The 18,313-nt window shown below is 32.4% G+C and overlaps 1 protein-coding gene across 1 annotated transcript in view; it reads left to right on the top strand.

The window, feature by feature from the left end:
• The window catches only part of LOC126741622 (ryanodine receptor), a 249,779-nt gene that overhangs the window by 127,542 nt on the left and 103,924 nt on the right, over positions 1-18,313 (top strand). The window contains exons 30-34 of the mRNA XM_050448136.1: positions 3,810-4,007; positions 8,691-9,049; positions 9,103-9,240; positions 12,695-12,847; positions 12,906-13,300. Coding sequence (XP_050304093.1) covers positions 3,810-4,007; positions 8,691-9,049; positions 9,103-9,240; positions 12,695-12,847; positions 12,906-13,300 — 1,243 coding nt within the window. The remainder of the gene's footprint in view (positions 1-3,809; positions 4,008-8,690; positions 9,050-9,102; positions 9,241-12,694; positions 12,848-12,905; positions 13,301-18,313) is intronic.

The following is an 18,313-nucleotide window of genomic DNA, read 5'->3' as shown; positions in this document are numbered from 1 at the left end:
AAACTTTGGAGGTCGATATCTCGGCTTTTATGGGCACTATCTGGAAAAATCCAACGGTTTTGTCTTAGTTTCGTCTTTCTGAATCCAACGAGACCATCCACAAGGTCGTAGGTCTCATATTAGCTGAGATCTCGCATTTTTGATGCCCATTTTTAGGCTCAAAAACGAGGTCAGAAAGTGACAATTTTCGAATTTTCAAAGTGCTCTCATTCCCTTATTTCTGATCGAATCCTGTTATAACCCGGTATTTTCGTAATCTAGGTGACACGATGGAGACGTTGGTATAGTTAGTTCAAGGTCGATATCTCGGCTTCTATGGGTACTATCTGGAAAAATCCAACGGTTTTGTCTTAGTTTCGTCTTTCTGAATCCAACGAGACCATCCACAAGGTCGTAGGTCTCATATTAGCTGAGATCTCGCATTTTTGATGCCCATTTTTAGGCTCAAAAACGAGGTCAGAAAGTGACAATTTTCGAATTTTCAAAGTGCTCTCATTCCTTATTTCTGATCGAATCCTGTTATAACCCGGTATTTTCGTAATCTAGGTGACACGATGAAGACGTTGGCATAGTTAGTTCGAATTCGAAAAAATTCAATTTTTGGTGAAAAATTCGATACGGGGGGGTATACCCAAAAAATGAAAAATCCCAAACTTTGGAGGTCGATATCTCGGCTTCTATGGGCACTATCTGAAAAAATCCAACGGTTTTGTCTTAGTTTCGTCTTTCTGAATCCAACGAGACCATCCACAAGATCGTAGGTCTCATATTAGCTGAGATCTCGCATTTTTGATGCCCATTTTTGGGCTCAAAAACGAGGTCAGAAAGTGACTATTTTCGAATTTTCAAAGTGCTCTCAGCCATAGTGGAGGAAGGGAGTACTAAATGAATGCACTCTATATTCCATTTTTGCCTTCCCACCATGATTAACCTGTTTTAATTTGTTCGATTTATTCTATAATTTCTTTTTAAATTTATCCTGGAATTTTAAATTTCGGAATCTTTTCAATTTTATGAAAAAGCCAGATATGGAAGTTTTTTTTTTATTTCAGAGTATTTATACATTGTGTTGCAATCTACAGTTCTTGAAGTATCGCATCTTGAAGTATCGCATAATTTTAATGATATATTTGATTACATGTTGAGAAACTTTCTGACCCCTTAATTTCCTTTATTTTATTTAGCAATTTTAGTGTTGCACTTTTGAATTGAGACTTTGTGTTTACTTATTTTGCTAATTGGGAACATTTTTCAAAAACACGGATATATGTATTCTGCTTACAAATTGTATGTATACCAACATGTTTTACACAGGGTATTCCAAGCTGCATTGGTTTCAATTCCGTGGATATCAAAAAAAAAAAAATATACTGCAGCGCTTAAGCCAGCCTATATTAAAATTTTAGTGTATTTTTTTGACAAAAAATTTGTTTGCATTTAATTTTTTTTTAATGAGTCTGGCCAAAAATTTGCAAAATTAATAGCGAATGCGTTTTATTAAAATGTAACTAATACCATATTAAGACTACCTTAATATGACATTAAAATATCCTAAAGTAATCCTAAGGAAAAATGTTGGATCATTAATATATATTTTTACCGCTAATAAGATCAACTTATAGTCTTATTCAGATGCATATTCATAGTCACTAACCAATCTAAGATGAGTTATAATATAAGACCATATTGTTGTGCCCTATGTTAGTGAGATATCTTACTGGTCAGCAATAAGAATCTCACTGATGGTCTTAGATTATTTCTCTCGGTGCGGGTATGAGCTTTAAGCTATTAAGCTTTTTCTCTATTTGATTTCCTAGCATTGCTGCTACATTATCGACTGTCTCCTGTAGATATTTTTCATTTAGAGTATCTAAGATAAGAGATTTTATTTTTCTTAGGTCGGCTGAATTAATGCCCATAATGATGAAATGACAGTTGATAATCAGTTGATATGGCAAAAAATACGTCTAAATATTAACCAAATAAAACTATTAAAACGTAGTTTTAGACACTATTTTAATCGCACACTATGATAACAACAAGACACTACACTCAGAAGTACTTTGTATACAAAAAAAAATTAGGAAAAAGAAGAGCTATTAAAAATGCATCACATTTTCAAACATTGTTATCAGATATTTTTAACTTACACATTACTGCACTTTAAATCAATTATTTATTCAACCAGAAAAATGTTCCTGTATACTTTTCTCAAAAAACTCACTGCAAGTACAGAACAAATATGATGTTTATCTTGATGTTGGTCTAAATTAAGGTATGTGGATTATATTAGGGATTTGGATGTAACTTTGTGTTCCAGGCTATTATTTGACTTTTATTAAGAGAATTGTAAAGAAATTAAAAATTAAGAATGTAGGATTTACATCTCGAATAATACTGGTTTTAGTAATATTGAATCACTAGTTTTTTTAAAATTTATTAGCAAGATCTATCCTTGATTTATGCATGATTGTTTTAGAGCCCGATATATCATAAATATATTGATCAGTTAAAAAGGGTATAACCTAAATTTGTAAATATGTTAAATTTTAGATTTAATCGACCTAGACATTTTCTCAGTTATAGTGAAAATTTATAATACTTTTTTGATCTAATTTTGATACATAGGATTATTAGTAATCTGTTTAGAAAACGTAGGTACTAATACTAACATTTACATTCTGCGTAAACTTTTAATACTTATAGCTTAACTTGCAAATCCCAATGCAGACTTATTCTTTGACAGTGTTAATGTATTTAGGCGACATTTAATGCAAGTTAATGCTTAGCTTTTATGTTGGCCCATTTTTTTGCTTTTTGAGGCCCATTTTTGGGCTCAAATGGTACTTTTTTACGTAAAAAGCTTTAAATTTTTAAAATTTAAAAAAAAAAAAACAAAAACTTTGCAAACAATTTTTTTTAAGTATTTTTTTAGGCTCACCCCCTAAATGATAGGCACCTGACTAATTAATGAGAATTATGAAATGACAACTAAATTCAGCATATCAAAATTGGGAGAATACCAAAATTTAAAATTTTTATATTTACCCGTTTCGAAAATAAGTGGAAAAAACCATCTTCAGGTGCCCCCTTTAAAAGGGCGTTTGCCGATATATGTTTATAGGAAAAGGTGAGGTTATTTTTGACCAAAGAATACAGGGTTCGCGTTTCGTCCACTAATTTTGGGACACCCTGTATAAAACTGGATATATCAAAACTGAGATTAAAACTAAAATGGCTAAACTTAAAAAACCTCTGCATCCATATAAGCTTTTAACACTTTTTAAAAATTTTTCTTATTGATAATGTGATTAAGTAATACATGATTCATTAAGTAATGACCTGTATGAATATGAGAAAAAAAGTAAACTGCTAAAATAGCAAAAAGAATTAGAGATTTATTAAGTTTTAAGGACTTTATTTCTTTCCAATGACCGATTACTACCAAATGAAATTCTAAATTTATTATACTAAAAAGTATACATGCATTTATGATTTCAATATACAAATTGGTTAATTACCAGATTAGGTTTTATTTAATAAAATCATTATTTTCTTAGACATATTAAATAATCGCTTAGTACTTTATTCACATAAGTACAATCAATAAGAGTGAATTTTGGCATAAAACAGCGAACAAATCTTAGGTTTTAATGAATTTCAGTAACCTTCTTTTACTCATTGTATACATATATATCTTTTGGAATTAAGTGCGTTTGTTTCAAATAAAAATTGGGTATTAATAGTTTTATTAATAACATTAATAGATTTGAATTTGAATTTCACACATTAAAATACATAATTTTTAGATGGAACCAGAAACAAAACTATTTCCAGCAATATTCGTCGAAGCTACTAGTAAAGAAATAATGCAGATTGAATTAGGCAGAACATCGACGAGTCTACCTTTATCTGCGGCAGTATTACAAAACAGTTCAAAGCATGTTATTCCTCAATTTCCTCCCAGATTAAAAGTGCAATGCTTAAAACCTCATCAGTGGGCTAGGGTAAGTTGTTAGTATGTTATTTTTCATATATTATATCGTTTATGAACCATCTGAATAAAGAACGAAATAACGAAGAAATAGAAAATTGACAAAATAACTTAGCAATACATTTTCATAAATAATGTGAATAGCAAAACTAGAGTTCGCGTTTTTGCGTGAGAGTTTGTTTTTTTAGTTGCTCACTATTGTTTCACATGGCTCTACACTTGTTATAGAATATATTGCTTAACAACTACTATAACACTTTTTTCTTATTATATGTATATAATGGTTTTACAATATTTAATATCATTTTAAATAATTTCTGTTTTAAAAAAGATCGCAGATTGCCTTATGTATATACAATTTTATAAAGACGAAAAATAGATATCGTCGAAACGTCGGCCAATTAAAAACTTCAGATTTGATTTGTTGTCCCTAATCCCGCTACCTACATTTTCATCATATTTTTAAATAATATTAATGAATTTGTGGTGAGATATATATAGCTGTTCTGACCTCAATTTTTTTTACAATTCAAATTGTTTGATCTTTTTTACTTCATTAAATAAGCTTCTGCTTTATGTCCATGAATTACTTATCATATACCAAGTCTATTTTTATTAAATATAATTTTAAGTGTTTGTAAAATTTTTAGTGTTTATAAATATTTAACTTGTTTAACCCTTAAATTCCCATGCTATAAAAATCCACGTAAACACCCATGCGGGGTCCTTTAGAGACCCCAGCTAAACATATGATTTTAGATTGTTTAAATTTAGTTTTTAAGTTAATTAGATCTAGGGAAAAATAAAACTATACATACTTTATATATTTGATCAAACTTTATTGAATATTCTAAAATAGAAAATAAAAATACATTCTAAAAACAAACAAAATACTTGGAGAAGGAAAAAAAAGTTAACACAAATCAGGAATAATTCATTATGCCCATTAAAATTTGAAAAATGATTTAAGCCGATGCGCATTTAGTACGTACAATATTTTATTTGGTTATTCTATGATTTTGAGATACAAATTGTTTACAATGATTGCATCCAGTGTTCACTTTTTTATCACATCTTCTGGGACACTGAAAACATCTTGCTCTTTTTATATACTGCTATTCCACAGTCTCGTAGAGCCGCCTTTGTGTGCTCCTTATGGTTCCTATATTGTGCTCTCGTTTCCATATGAGATCGAGCCAAGTCATCACTTAATTGCAGTAAGAAAAGACGTCGCCGCGAAGAGTTATTTTTTTTTCCAATCGGAGATGTTTCTCCCTATAAATGACAATAATGACATAAGCATTCAAAGTACATATGTCTATAATATTAAAAAATAACCTATACGGCCATCGAGCTGTCCTTCTACCACATGAAAATTCCCTTACCAGCTTATCAGCATTATCAACCCCTCCTTTAGTTTGGTTATAATCCAATATACGGATTGGTTTGTTGTCATCCTCTTCAGAGACCTTGTCTTCATCATGTTGGCTGGACGTGAACCATTCTTCCCTTTTTCGGAATATAAGAAACCATTGTCAGATCCTTTGTAAACGCAAACATAGAGGAGTGAATTGGCCTAGAAGTGTAATTTAGGATTGCAGGAGTATCGGGCTTATTTTTACGAACAGTTCCCAATAAAGTTAGATTTTTGGATAATAAATAGTTAGCTAAAGGGACGTTTGTGAAGAAATTGTCAGTAGTTAGCCCTCTCCTAGTACCATGATATGGTACTATTGTACCAGGTCAGATACTACCCTGTATCCTTGGTTTTTTTCTGGTAAATTGCCAGGACGCTTTCCGGTGTAGACCTGAAGATTGCAAAAATAAGAAGTTTGTACGTCAGCAGCTGCCCATATTTTGATGCCATATCCACCAGGTTTTGACTTTATATACTGTCTGAAAGGGCACTTCCCACGAAAACAAACCAACTGCTCGTCAATAGTAATATGGCCATATGGCTCAAACCCTTTTTTACAATTGGTCACGAACAGATCCCATACTTCTCTTATGGCAGCTAATTTGTCATTCTCCTTTCTTTCTGCTCTTGTAGTTTTATCGTCAAATCGTACAAATGTTGAGATTTCTTCAAATCTATTTCTTGATAATGAAGCAGTAAAAAAGGCTCGACGAATACTGGTATTTGTGGTTCCAATTTCCAAATTATCCTCGGTCTCCGAGACATTTTCTGTACCAAAAACGTCTTTTTCAGAAGTATCACTCTCATAGTCAACTTCAGCCTCAAGATCCAAATCCTCGGCGATTTCCTCTAGCTCACGTTATGTGAGGGATCGCTTCCTATAAAAATCACCCATTTTTGAAGTCTGTATTTTTTTTTAAATATGGCGCCGTAAATGCCCGGCGGGGTACCGGCGGGACCCCACTAACCTAAATCACGTCTAAGCTCGGTACACTCGCTTCGAATGGTGGCCGCGTACTAAATAATGCGTTCAAACGCCAACACAAACAGATACCAAGCGGCAATGTTGCCAATATGTTCAAATAAAAAACTTTGAGTCGGATTAATGGGCTTGGGGTCCTCAAGCGACCCCCCTCGGAGGTTTAAGGGTTAATATGAAATAATTAATAATTGTAAACCCGCTTTTCCGCCGGACTAAATTTCTTTGTAGAGTTTATTTTTTCTTATAATCTTCTTAACGCATTAAACGGACTATTATCATACCTACCATACAGTAGGCTCGCGTTAATGCGAACTCAAAAAATTTCGACTTAGTTCGCATTACTGAAATGTTCACATTATAGAGCATATATTAAAAATAGCTAAAATTAAAATAAAAGGGAACTACATTGTACTTTATTTATGTTTGTATTTATTTATAAATTTATTTATTACAGTTTTAAGCATTATCCAAAAGTTTTATTTAAAAAAAGATGTAATTTTTGTTTACACTTTTTTTTGCGACAGGTTTAAGGCTACAGCCTTTTCTTCTAAACCCTTTAGTGTAATAATATCCTTTATGTCGACATAGTTTTGATTGGCCCATTGTGTGATAATTTTCAAGGCTGCAAGAGCCTCCAAATGCGTAACTTTTTTTTCTTCAAAAGTTAATATCTCGCAGTCACTATCTTCTGAATCATTGCTATCGAGATTTTCCTCCATTGCGTCTGTATTCCATTCCTCAGTGTCTTTGGGATTATAATCTCAATCTAAAAACAATCATATCTCAATGAAATTCTAAAACTGTTACAGACTTTCTTCTTTTAATTTCCAAAAATCGAAAATTAAAAGGAGTAACTAGCACTAAATAATGCCTGTACAATTGTTTAAGCAATGTAATGGTTTCATTAACTGCAGCTGCTCTAACATCATTTTCCCACATCTCTTTTAGTCTAGCTAAAGGTAGGTCATCCTCCCCCAAATTTTTTCCCAAAATATTCCAACATTTTGAAATTACTGAAGACTCTATTTTTTTGCCAGGCCATATGCAATTGCATAATAGCATGTCTTAAAGTTATAACTTTTAGGGCCTCAGCTACTCCTTGACCCTTTGATTCAATTAAACTTAATAGGCCTTTTCTGTAAAATAGATTGGTTATTCGCAAAACATTTTGGTCTAATGGTTGAATTAATGGTGTAACATTTGGGGGCATGTAGACAACAAAAATGTGTCCATCAGAAGTTTTTAATTCTTCTGCCGGTGGATGCGAAGGGGCATTGTCTAACAGGAGAACGGCTTTTAAAGGAAGGTTTTTGCTTTGTAAAAATGATTTAACCTTAAAACCCAATTTAGTCCTAAAAAAAATAAAAAGCAAACAAAACTTTCACTTACCTCTGGAACAAAACCAATTTTTAAAAATTTCCTGCGTCATCCAGGCATTTTTAGTGCGTTTATAGATGACTGAATTATCAAATCCTTTAAAACATCTGGGTGATTTTGCTTTTCCTAATACTAAAGGCGTTAGTTTGTGTGATCCTGTAGCATTTGTGCACCCCAAACGAGTTATTCTTTGTTTAGCTATTTTTAGGCCAGGCGCCGTTTTTTCAAAAATTGCAACTTAGTTTTTATCTGGTAATAACTTCCAATATAAACCCGTCTCATCTGCATTATAAATTTGATCTTCACTAAGATTAAGCTGCTTCATCTTTTTTCTTAAGCGTTCAATAAAGGGATTTACAAGGTGAGGCTGCGAGGACAACTTTTCACCTGCAATTTTAAGCAGCCTTATACCATATCGCCATTTTAATTTTTGAAGCCATCCATCGCTTGCATTAAATTTATCGTTGAGTTTTAATTTTCTATGTAAATCTAGAGCCTTTTCTTTAAGCATATTACTCATAACTGGCAAATTTCGTTCACGCTGTTTGGTAAACCATTTATACAGCAAAGTTTCTATCTTGGGGTTTTCTGCAAAAAAAAAATCCAACCAAATATCCAAACCCAATATCCACTAACAAGCCTAGACAAGTCTGCACAGGATTACTAAAGATTTCTTAAAATTCACATTATCGAAATATGGGTTTGTTCACACTATAGAATTAACATAGAAAAATATTGGTGTTCACATTAATGAGTTGTTCATAAAATCGTAAGTTCACGTTACCGCGGGTATACTGTAGTTACAATTAAAACTAATAAGCAAAAAAACTGAAGAAATTTGCAAATAACCTATATAGGACCACAAAGGTTGCAATTCTAGCGTAAATTTGTAAAAAGTTGTAAATTTTTTCCCTGTTTAGGTCCCAAATAATAACCTTCAAGTCCATGCCCTTAAACTGTCAGATATTAGAGGTTGGTCCATGTTATGCGAGGACCCAATTTCGATGCTCGCCCTTCACATACCAGAAGAAGACCGCTGCATCGATATTTTAGAGTTAATAGAGATGGACAAACTATTAAGTTTCCATGCTCACACTTTAACACTTTACTCCGCTCTATGTTACCAGAGCAACTACAGAGCTGCGCACGCGTTATGTTGGCACGTGGACCAGAAACAATTACTTTATGCTATTAAATCAGAATACATGAGCGGGCCATTGAGGCAAGGGTTTTACGATTTGCTGATTTCCTTGCATTTGGAGGCTACTGCTACCACAATGTAAGTTTTTTTAAAATGTTTTTCTTTACGCTTATAAATAAGCATATTTGTAGGGAAGTCTGCAAAAATGAATACGTAATTCCAATTGGGCAAGGGTTGAAAGATCTCTACGAGGATCCTGAAATGGGACATAGTTTGCGGAAGCTGCAAATGGAATCGGTCGTACCACAAATGAAAATGTCCGATATAAGGTAAGTTTTAAAAAAAAATATTTTTTTTTTGCTATTTCTCGTAAATTAGATTTTTAATTCTCTTATTTTGCTGTTTGTTCTATTACCATATTTTGTTGGTATAGTATTCAATTTTATCTTTAAATTTATATTATTTCTAATAACTAAATATTTAATCAAAATGCATCCTCAGAAAGAAAAGTGTAGAGATATACTCTTCTAAAAAATTCTAAAAGTTTGTCAATAGGTTTTAAACTATACTATGTAATAATGTTTAAAAACTTTTTGTATGAGGATTGAATTAAATAAATAAAATGCCCTATATTTAAAACTTCAGTTTTAGCCTTGTTTACTATAACTTATAAATCTACTATTACTTAGAACTACCAAAATCTTTGTTTATGAAATCACACATTAAGAATCATCATAAAATTGCCTTTAAAATACTTTCAATCCGGATAAAAGGAATAAATGATTTAAAAGTGAATCTCTTAATTGTTTACCTAGAAAAATATTTCATTTATGAAATTGATCCTGAAGTTTACACTCTAATAAAAAATCAAAAGAATCATCAAAAGGTTTTGGGTATACTCAAAAGTTTTTTTAGAAGTACTCTAAAACTCATTCTTAAAATTCTTGTTTTATTTGTCGTCTTGGTCAATCATAAGTCTAGCTATAACTTACGAAAGATTTGGATCTTTAAGAATTCTGCACGAATCAAAATATTTATTAGAAATTGCTTTGACTTTGTCTAAAATCCTTTTATTACCTAAATACCTAAGATACATATTTACAAAAAAAAATTATAAAAGCCGATATGGATTTCACTCAAAAGTCTCTATATGATACGTTTAACCACAGATATGACTAGATAATTGAAAGCCAATGCTATTCCAAAAAGATCTTCAAAATACCTATTTGATACCTTGTGCACAAAATTATCTTAAACATTAACCGATTTGTGGATGGGGCGTTTTAGATAGCGGTCTTATATATTTATGACATTCTTTCAATCAATCAATCAATTTCCAGATATATCGTGTTGTAGATCTTTTTTCTACCTCTGTCTGATTATTGGTATTCTTATAGTTTATATTTATTTGATTAATTATTAAAAGCTATCTATTAACCAATTTATTCTGTAAAAATATTATTTCATATACAGTGCTTTCATTTCAAAACGATCCACCCTCAATAACTTTCTTAAAAAAAAAAAACAAAAAAAAAACACGTCAAATTAGATATACAGGGGGACGTTTAATTATGCATTTACTGAAGTTCTGTCAATCACCTCCTCACCTCCAGCTAACCTCACTTTAATATGTCAAATGGGAACCCCCATCGTGTGATACATCATAGTAAGGAGCGTAAAATTCTCTATTCAACGGTACCAAAAAAAATGAAATCGGTAAATGTGCAAGCAAATAGTTAGCGAAAATGTCTAGAAATAATGAATATTTTATTTACGCCAAACTTTGGTATGTTAAATGGCTACCCCATAGTGTGATACATTATCTTAAAGGGCATTCATTATGCTATAAATGGTTGTAAAAAAAAATAAAATTGATTGACCAAGAAGCAATTAAAGTGTAAATCGGTAGGGTAGAAAAACAAATTTAATTAGTTTAACAAATTTATTTTATTAAGTGTTCAAAATGCGCGCCGTATTAGCAAGACAATAAAAAAGCCTATTTTCAAACTCCTTACGAACATTGGCAAGGGTCTGCCTGCTAATTTCTCTGCATTCTTGAAATATTCTATTTTTTAAATTCTCAATACTCTCAGGTGGGGTTTTATAAACTTTGCTTTTTAAGTAGCCCCAAAGAAAAAAGTCTAGTGGGGTTAGGTCCGGAGACCGCGCAGGCCATTCGATTGCACCATGTCTGCCAATCCACTTTTCTCGAAAATTTTCATCAAGCAACTCTCGAACTACCAAAGTGTAGTGCGCGGGAGCGCCATCCTGCTGAAAATGTATATTATTTTCATTTAATAATATAGCACCATGTTGATCTACTTGATTTTCCATAGATTGGATGATGGAAGGGTATATTGCATTTTCTAAAAGGTTTAAATAAATTTCGCCAGTCAAATTTTCTTCCAAGAAAAATGGCCCGATTATTTCATTCCCATAAATTCCTGCCCAAACATTAATTTTTTGGGGATATTGGGTATGGCGTTCCCGAAAAACATGCGGATTTTCATTATCCCAGTATATACAGTTATGTCTGTTCACCAGGCCGTTTAAAAAAAAGGTCGATTCGTCACTGAAGCAAATGTTCTTCAATAAATGGGGATCGTTGTCAATTCGCTGGCACATCACTTCACAAAATTGAATTCTCCTATCAAAATCATCTTCTCCGAGTTCATGAAGAATATGAATTTTATAAGGAAAGAACATTTTTTTTAAACTTTATGTACGGAACCAGTGGAAATATTTGTTAGTTTTGCGGCCTTTGGTATAGACAAAGTTGGATCCATAGCAAATTGTCCTAGTACTTCAACTTGGCATGCTTCATCGACAACTCTATTTTCATATTTTTTCTTATTGCAAATCGATCCCGTCTCTTCAAATTTTCGTATCAATTCTAATACGTATTTATGACTCACGTTTTTATCTTGATACCTTTCATTAAATGTTCTCGCGGTTCTGCGAGCACACCGATCTTGAGCTCCATAAAAGAAAATTATTTCTATTCTTTCGTCTAGCGTATACACCATTTTATTAACTCACGTTTTAACTAAAATTGAAAAATTGCAGGCGTCAAACTGACAGTTTTAACAATAATAAATCGCCTGCTTTTTAAACGCCTTAAAAATGTAAGGTATTGCAGTGTTTTTTTGTACCTATACGTAGTAAAAAAGTATTAGGTAGGTTTCGCAAAAAATATAAGTGAAATAAATACACATACAAAGTTATAAGACCGCAAAGATTTTTGCAAAAAATTTGAAGACACTCTTTTTTTTCTCGCAAATAACGGCACACATTCTTTACTTAAAAAAATAAATAATTTGCTTGAACTAAATGTACTGTTTGTTACCACACATTTTAACTTCTAAATTGCTTGAATTTTTTTTTGATGATCTATTATAAAAAATGTAAGAATTTTAAAATGATGTAGGTACCACACTAAAAGTATTCATTTAAAATACCAAAGTTTGGCGTAAATAAAATATTCATTATTTCTAGACATTTTTGCTAACTATTTGCTTACACATTTACCGATTTCATTTTTTTTGTACCGTTGAATAGAGAATTTTACGCTGCTTACTATGATGTATCACACGATGGGGGTTCCCATTTGACATATTAAAGTGAGGTTAGCTGGAGGTGAGGAGGTGATTGACAGAACTTCAGTAAATGCATAATTAAACGTATTATTTATTTTTTTTTTTTTTTTTTTTTTAAGAAAGTTATTAAGGGTGGATCGTTTTGAAATGAAAGCACTGTATAAATCTATAAACACGTTTTTTTTAGCGAAAACATTGAGAACATCAAATGTTTGTACTCTCCCTATTTTCCACTTGACATTGTGAGGGACTATATTATGACAGCTCTGGCAGAATCAGTGGAAATCAATCAAGTTCACAACAGAGATCCTATAGGTGGATCAAATGAAAACCTGTTTTTGTAAGACAACACGGATTTTAAATAAATTTTATTCCATTTACAATAAAAAATTTTTTAGACCTTTACTAAAATTAGTGGACCGTCTATTGTTAGTCGGCATGCTAAGTGACGAAAACGTTGAGAAGCTTCTCATAATGATATGTCCAGAAACCTGGGATCCAACATTTGAGAAAGATGGAAAAGACGAACACAGAAAAGGTTTACTTCAAATGAAAATGGCAGAGGGAGCCAAACTGCAAATGTGCTACCTATTGCAGCACTTATGCGACATCCAGTTACGGCATCGTGTGGAATCCATTATTGCGTTTAGCCACGATTTTGTAGGAGAATTACAAACCGACCAGCTAAGACGCTACATAGAAATTAAACAATCCGACTTACCGTCGGCCGTGGCCGCTAAAAAAACAAAAGAGTTCAGGTGTCCCCCCAGGGAACAGATGAACGCCATTTTGTGTAAGTTCCAGAAACAAGGTACGTAGAAAATTGGCCAACCACAATTTTAATAGTAAGGAATATAATATTAATATTAATATATACTCAAATGCTTGCAGATTGATGTCACTGTATGTGTCAGTGTACTTAACAGGATAAATTAACTTATTGCTAAATGCGTCTATACCATTTGCAAATTTGAGTTTATGCTTGATTGATGATAGTGTTGTATGTTGCATGCTAATAACCGCACTCATTAATTATAAATTTTATTGCATGGTAAAAAATTGTTTAATAAGTTGTAACTTTTTACATTAGTTTCTTTAAAATATTTATAAAGGTTTTAATTTTCAATTAAAAAATTATAATACCAAATTTAATTTATTGTTGCTTATAAATTATACTTCAGGCGCCAAATGCTTGTTATATATTTAATAATTCGATTAAATATTATAAATATTCAGAAATTGGAGGGACACAAAGTCTATGTCTATGTTTATTTTTTTTTTAAACGATTACACGTGTTTCGCCCTAAGGTATCGTCAGATCTAAAAGAAAAAAGAAGGCAACCCTATTACAAAAACAACAATGCATAGACATAAATTACAATATAAAGATATGACTTACCGTTAAAGCTATTAGATTAACACCACAAACATTTAAGTTGAAACAAAAATAAATACATAAAAATAATACTGACGAATCGGAGAAACTTGAAAAAAACTGTAAAACATAAATATCGAATTATCAAGAGCCCTATGGAAAAATATCAATTTTTTATTTTTCTATCCTGCAATACTTCAAGTACCTTTAAAAAAGGTTATTACCAATTTGACTCTAAAATGAACAGAAACCCTATTTCTTTGCAATTTTCGACTTTCAAACAAAATCCGGCGTCAAAATGACCATTTTTTCAAAATATACTTCGAATTTAAAATTTCTTTTTCCTGGTTAAACACCATTCAAAAACTAGTAAAAAAGCTTTATGACAAATTTTTCCACGATTCATACGAGTGTCACAATCTAAAGAGAAAGATCAGGTCCCATAAAAAGCAATGTATTAGGATAGGAAAAAGTGGTTTGTTTCTTGTTTTTTTTTTAATTTTTATTTTAAAAGGCAATTATAATAAAATAAAAAAAAATTAAAGGAAAAAAAACGAATAAAAAAATTTATCAACTTATTGAATTGAAGCTATAAAAGCCGTGATATCGGTAATATAGTAAAATAATACAAAAAATACACCTTTTTTGACTCCGCATCAATATCTTTTTTTTCTAAATTGATAAACTATTAATATAAATTTATTACCAATTTAGCAACCCCCATTAAAAGAACCCTAACTAAAATAAAACTATTATCACTATTATTTTTTTTCCAGATATTTATACCTTGTCCTAACCTTTATGCTGCTATTACTATTATTATAAATATTATTTTCCTTATAAATGCCTTAAAACCTTAAAACCCCCCGTATAATTCTATTTCCATACTATTATTATCCTCATAAATGTTCCGTAATATCAATACCCTCTGTATATTTCAAATATATATTTATTAATATTTATATTCATTTTATTTATCCTAGTAATTTATCAAAAAACCGTTTAAAATTGTCCCCTATAAAATTAATAATTCATTAATAAAATAACTCATGACGTCACGAGACGAACACGACGCGTTTATAATTGTTGCCAGACACCCTCCATCCTTCTCTCAAACTCTCGCTTTCCTACATAAAAAATAATATAGTACATCAAGAAGTACCGCAAAGGGAAACAGACCCGGTTATAGAGAACACGGCTATAAAAATATATCTAGACAATAAAGAACTTTTACTCATCTCAGTATATAAACCACCAAATAAAGTGTTAAAATACAAAGAGTTAGACGAGCTTTTTAAAGAAGACATTCCAACAATAGCCGCAGGAGATTGGAATGCCAAAAGCAGAATCTGGGGATGCACAATTGACAATGCAGCCGGGAAAAAATTGGAAAATTACATAAATGAAAACACAATACAAGTAGCAGCTCCTAAAGAGCCAACCCATTATCATTATATAACACCTGATATACTAGACATAGCAGTGATAAAAAACCTTAGCCACAACATTGTAGTAGAAAACCTGGACTCCTTAAGTTCCTCAGACCACTCCCCAATATCAATAATGATTGCACAAACTTTTAAAAAAAACCCACTACCCCTAAAAGAAATAACTAATTGGCAATCATTCTCAGAAATCCTATTAAATGAAAACCCTATCCCAACCCCTTCAAACCCAAATGAAATAAACACCCAAGTTGAAAATATAACAAATAAAATAAAATTAGCTTATGAAAAAGCTACTACTAAAATCCCTATCCCAAACACCCATTTCCTGGTTTTCCCAATGCGAATAAAAAATTTAATTAAAACAAGAAATAGATTAAATAAACAGGCAAGGTTATATAAAGACCCAGAAACAAAAAGAATAGCAAACAGTCTAACTAAAAGAATAAAAAATGAAATATATGATTTTAGTAATGAAAGGTGGAACGATTTTTTAGAAGAATTAAACAATGATGATGAAAACCATAAAAAATACTGGAGGGTCTCTAAGATACTGAGAGGGAAGACAAAAACAAATTACCCGCCCATACAAATAGAAGATGGAAGTCTAGTGTACTCGGACTCAGAAAAAGTCGAGGCATTTAATGACTCACTAGAAAAACAATTTAACATTAATGCAGGTCCTGAAAATCAAATATTAGAAGAAGAAATAAAAAATGTAAACAAAACAATAGAAGCAATACCACCACAAAATATCAGAGCCCCTAAAAAAATCAAATTGCAAGAAATAAGAGACCTCATAACACTACAATTAAATAGAAAAGCACCAGGTTATGATAACATAAATAATAAAATGCTAAAAATGCTACCAGATAACATTTTAATGGATTTATTAATAATTTACAATCAATGTCTAAACCTGTGCTACTTCCCTGAAGCATGGAAAAGGGCAATAGTGGTATTGATACCGAAACAGGGGAAAAACTTTGCCAAGCCAGAAAGCTACAGACCTATCAGCCTGTTACCAACAATAGGCAAAATATTTGAAAAAGCGGTACTAAACAGGTTGATAGAGGAAATAGAAGAACTCAAAATTATCCCTAAAGAACAACATGGCTTTGTAAGGGGTCTCTCCACAGAAATGCAGCTGGCAAGAATTCAACAAAATTTAATTGACTCTTTTAATTCAAGAAATTCAACCGCCATGATCACGCTCGACATCGAGAAAGCCTTCGATCGAGTGTGGCATGGTGGTTTAATATTTAAAATGTCAAAATTTGGTATGTCCACTGGTATGATAAAATTAATACAAAATTTTATTAAGGGCAGATCCTTTACAGCAAGGATTGAAAACAAAGTCCTACCTTATAGGGAAATGAAAGCGGGAGTCCCTCAGGGATCCCCACTTTCACCCACCCTTTTTAATATCTACCAGGCGGATGTACCAAAGAATGACCATTACTCTCAACTGGCGCTATTCGCGGATGATACCTGCGTCTTTGCCAGCTGCAGATACCTGGATCAGTTAAAAGCCTATCTACAAAGCCATTTAGAAAAAATCTGTGCATGGGCACTAAAATGGAAAATAAAGATCAATGAAAACAAGACGGAGGCAATCTTAATTACCAAAAAAGTAGACCGCGACATTCCAAACTTGGTGGTGTTGGGCACTGAAATCCCCTGGAAGAGCGAGGTACGATACCTGGGAGTCTATTTTGATGAAAAAAATAACTTTAATTACCACATTAAAAGGCAGCTCAATCAGTGCAATGGCCTCATACAGGGATTATACTCATTCTTGGGCCCAAAAAGTAAAATGTCTATTGAAAATAAACTGCTCTTATACAAACAGATAATAAGACCTAAACTCCTCTATGGTTCCTGTGTCTTAACAAACATAACAAAAACCAATTTATTAAAACTCGAACGTTTTCAAAACAAAACGTTAAGATTAATAACGAACTCGCCCAGATATGTGAGAAATATAGATATCAGGGACGATTGTCGTATAGAGACCATAGAGGAGTTTATTAAACGTAAACACACGAAATTCAAGGAGCGGGTCAGGGCCCTCGAGAATAATGATTTAAAAAAGTTCCTTCTTAAATGGAGGGAAAACCGCCCATGGAAGGGCGTTTTTTCTTGATTAAAAAAACTCAAAAAACAATATAAAGTCCACTCTCTTCCACACATAAACATTCAATAATAATATTAAGTAAATAAAATGAACATAGCCTTTACTTAAATGCATTTTAAAATAAACCTAAAATCAAGTTCACTCCGAAAATGATCCATGGTCAACGGATCAATCTCTCGCTTTTGGGGGCGTGTCTACCGCGCCGCCAACTGACCAATCACAGAAAATCCGAAACCTATAAATATAACCAACCTTTCCACGTCCCGGCAGTCAATCCTATGCTCCGAGCCTCAACAGCCAAAGCACTCTGATGCGACCAGAAGAAAAAAAGATAGGCGCCTAGACCCAACAAACAAGTCAGAAAACCGGCAAGAGCGACCAGCTAGTCCGGAGAAAACAACAGTGCAAGACATCATCGCTTTCCTACTCTAACTCGTAACGCAAATGGGCCGAATTTGCCGTCACAATACCGAAAACTCCGCGGTTACGTCATCTGGCCATGTGCGACTCGATAGTGACGTCGTCCGTATGCTTTTACATTGGGTCAATTGAGTGCTGGACCGCCAACTATTTTGTACCATGCGTTGGCTCCCGTGACTGGTTGATTGGAACGACTTATTTTTGGGGGTTTTTCTTAAATAACAGCGCATTGCGGAAAAACGGTAACATTTGAAGAAAAACGATTTTTAGTAGATTATAGCCAGATAGTGTCCGGTGATTTCAGAAAAAAAAATGGTTTTCGTAGGTGTCATAGGTATGCCGGTATAAAGCGTCAAAGTTAAAAAAAGGTGTAGAGCAAAAACTACTCTACGTAGAAGGTTGTAGAGTACGTCGAAAAATAGGATTTAA

This window comes from Anthonomus grandis, chromosome 1, assembly GCF_022605725.1.
Source record: "Anthonomus grandis grandis chromosome 1, icAntGran1.3, whole genome shotgun sequence".
NCBI classification, from domain to species: Eukaryota; Metazoa; Arthropoda; class Insecta; order Coleoptera; family Curculionidae; genus Anthonomus; species Anthonomus grandis.
Note: the sequence above shows the minus strand (reverse complement) of the source record. Positions and strands in the feature narration are given on the sequence as shown.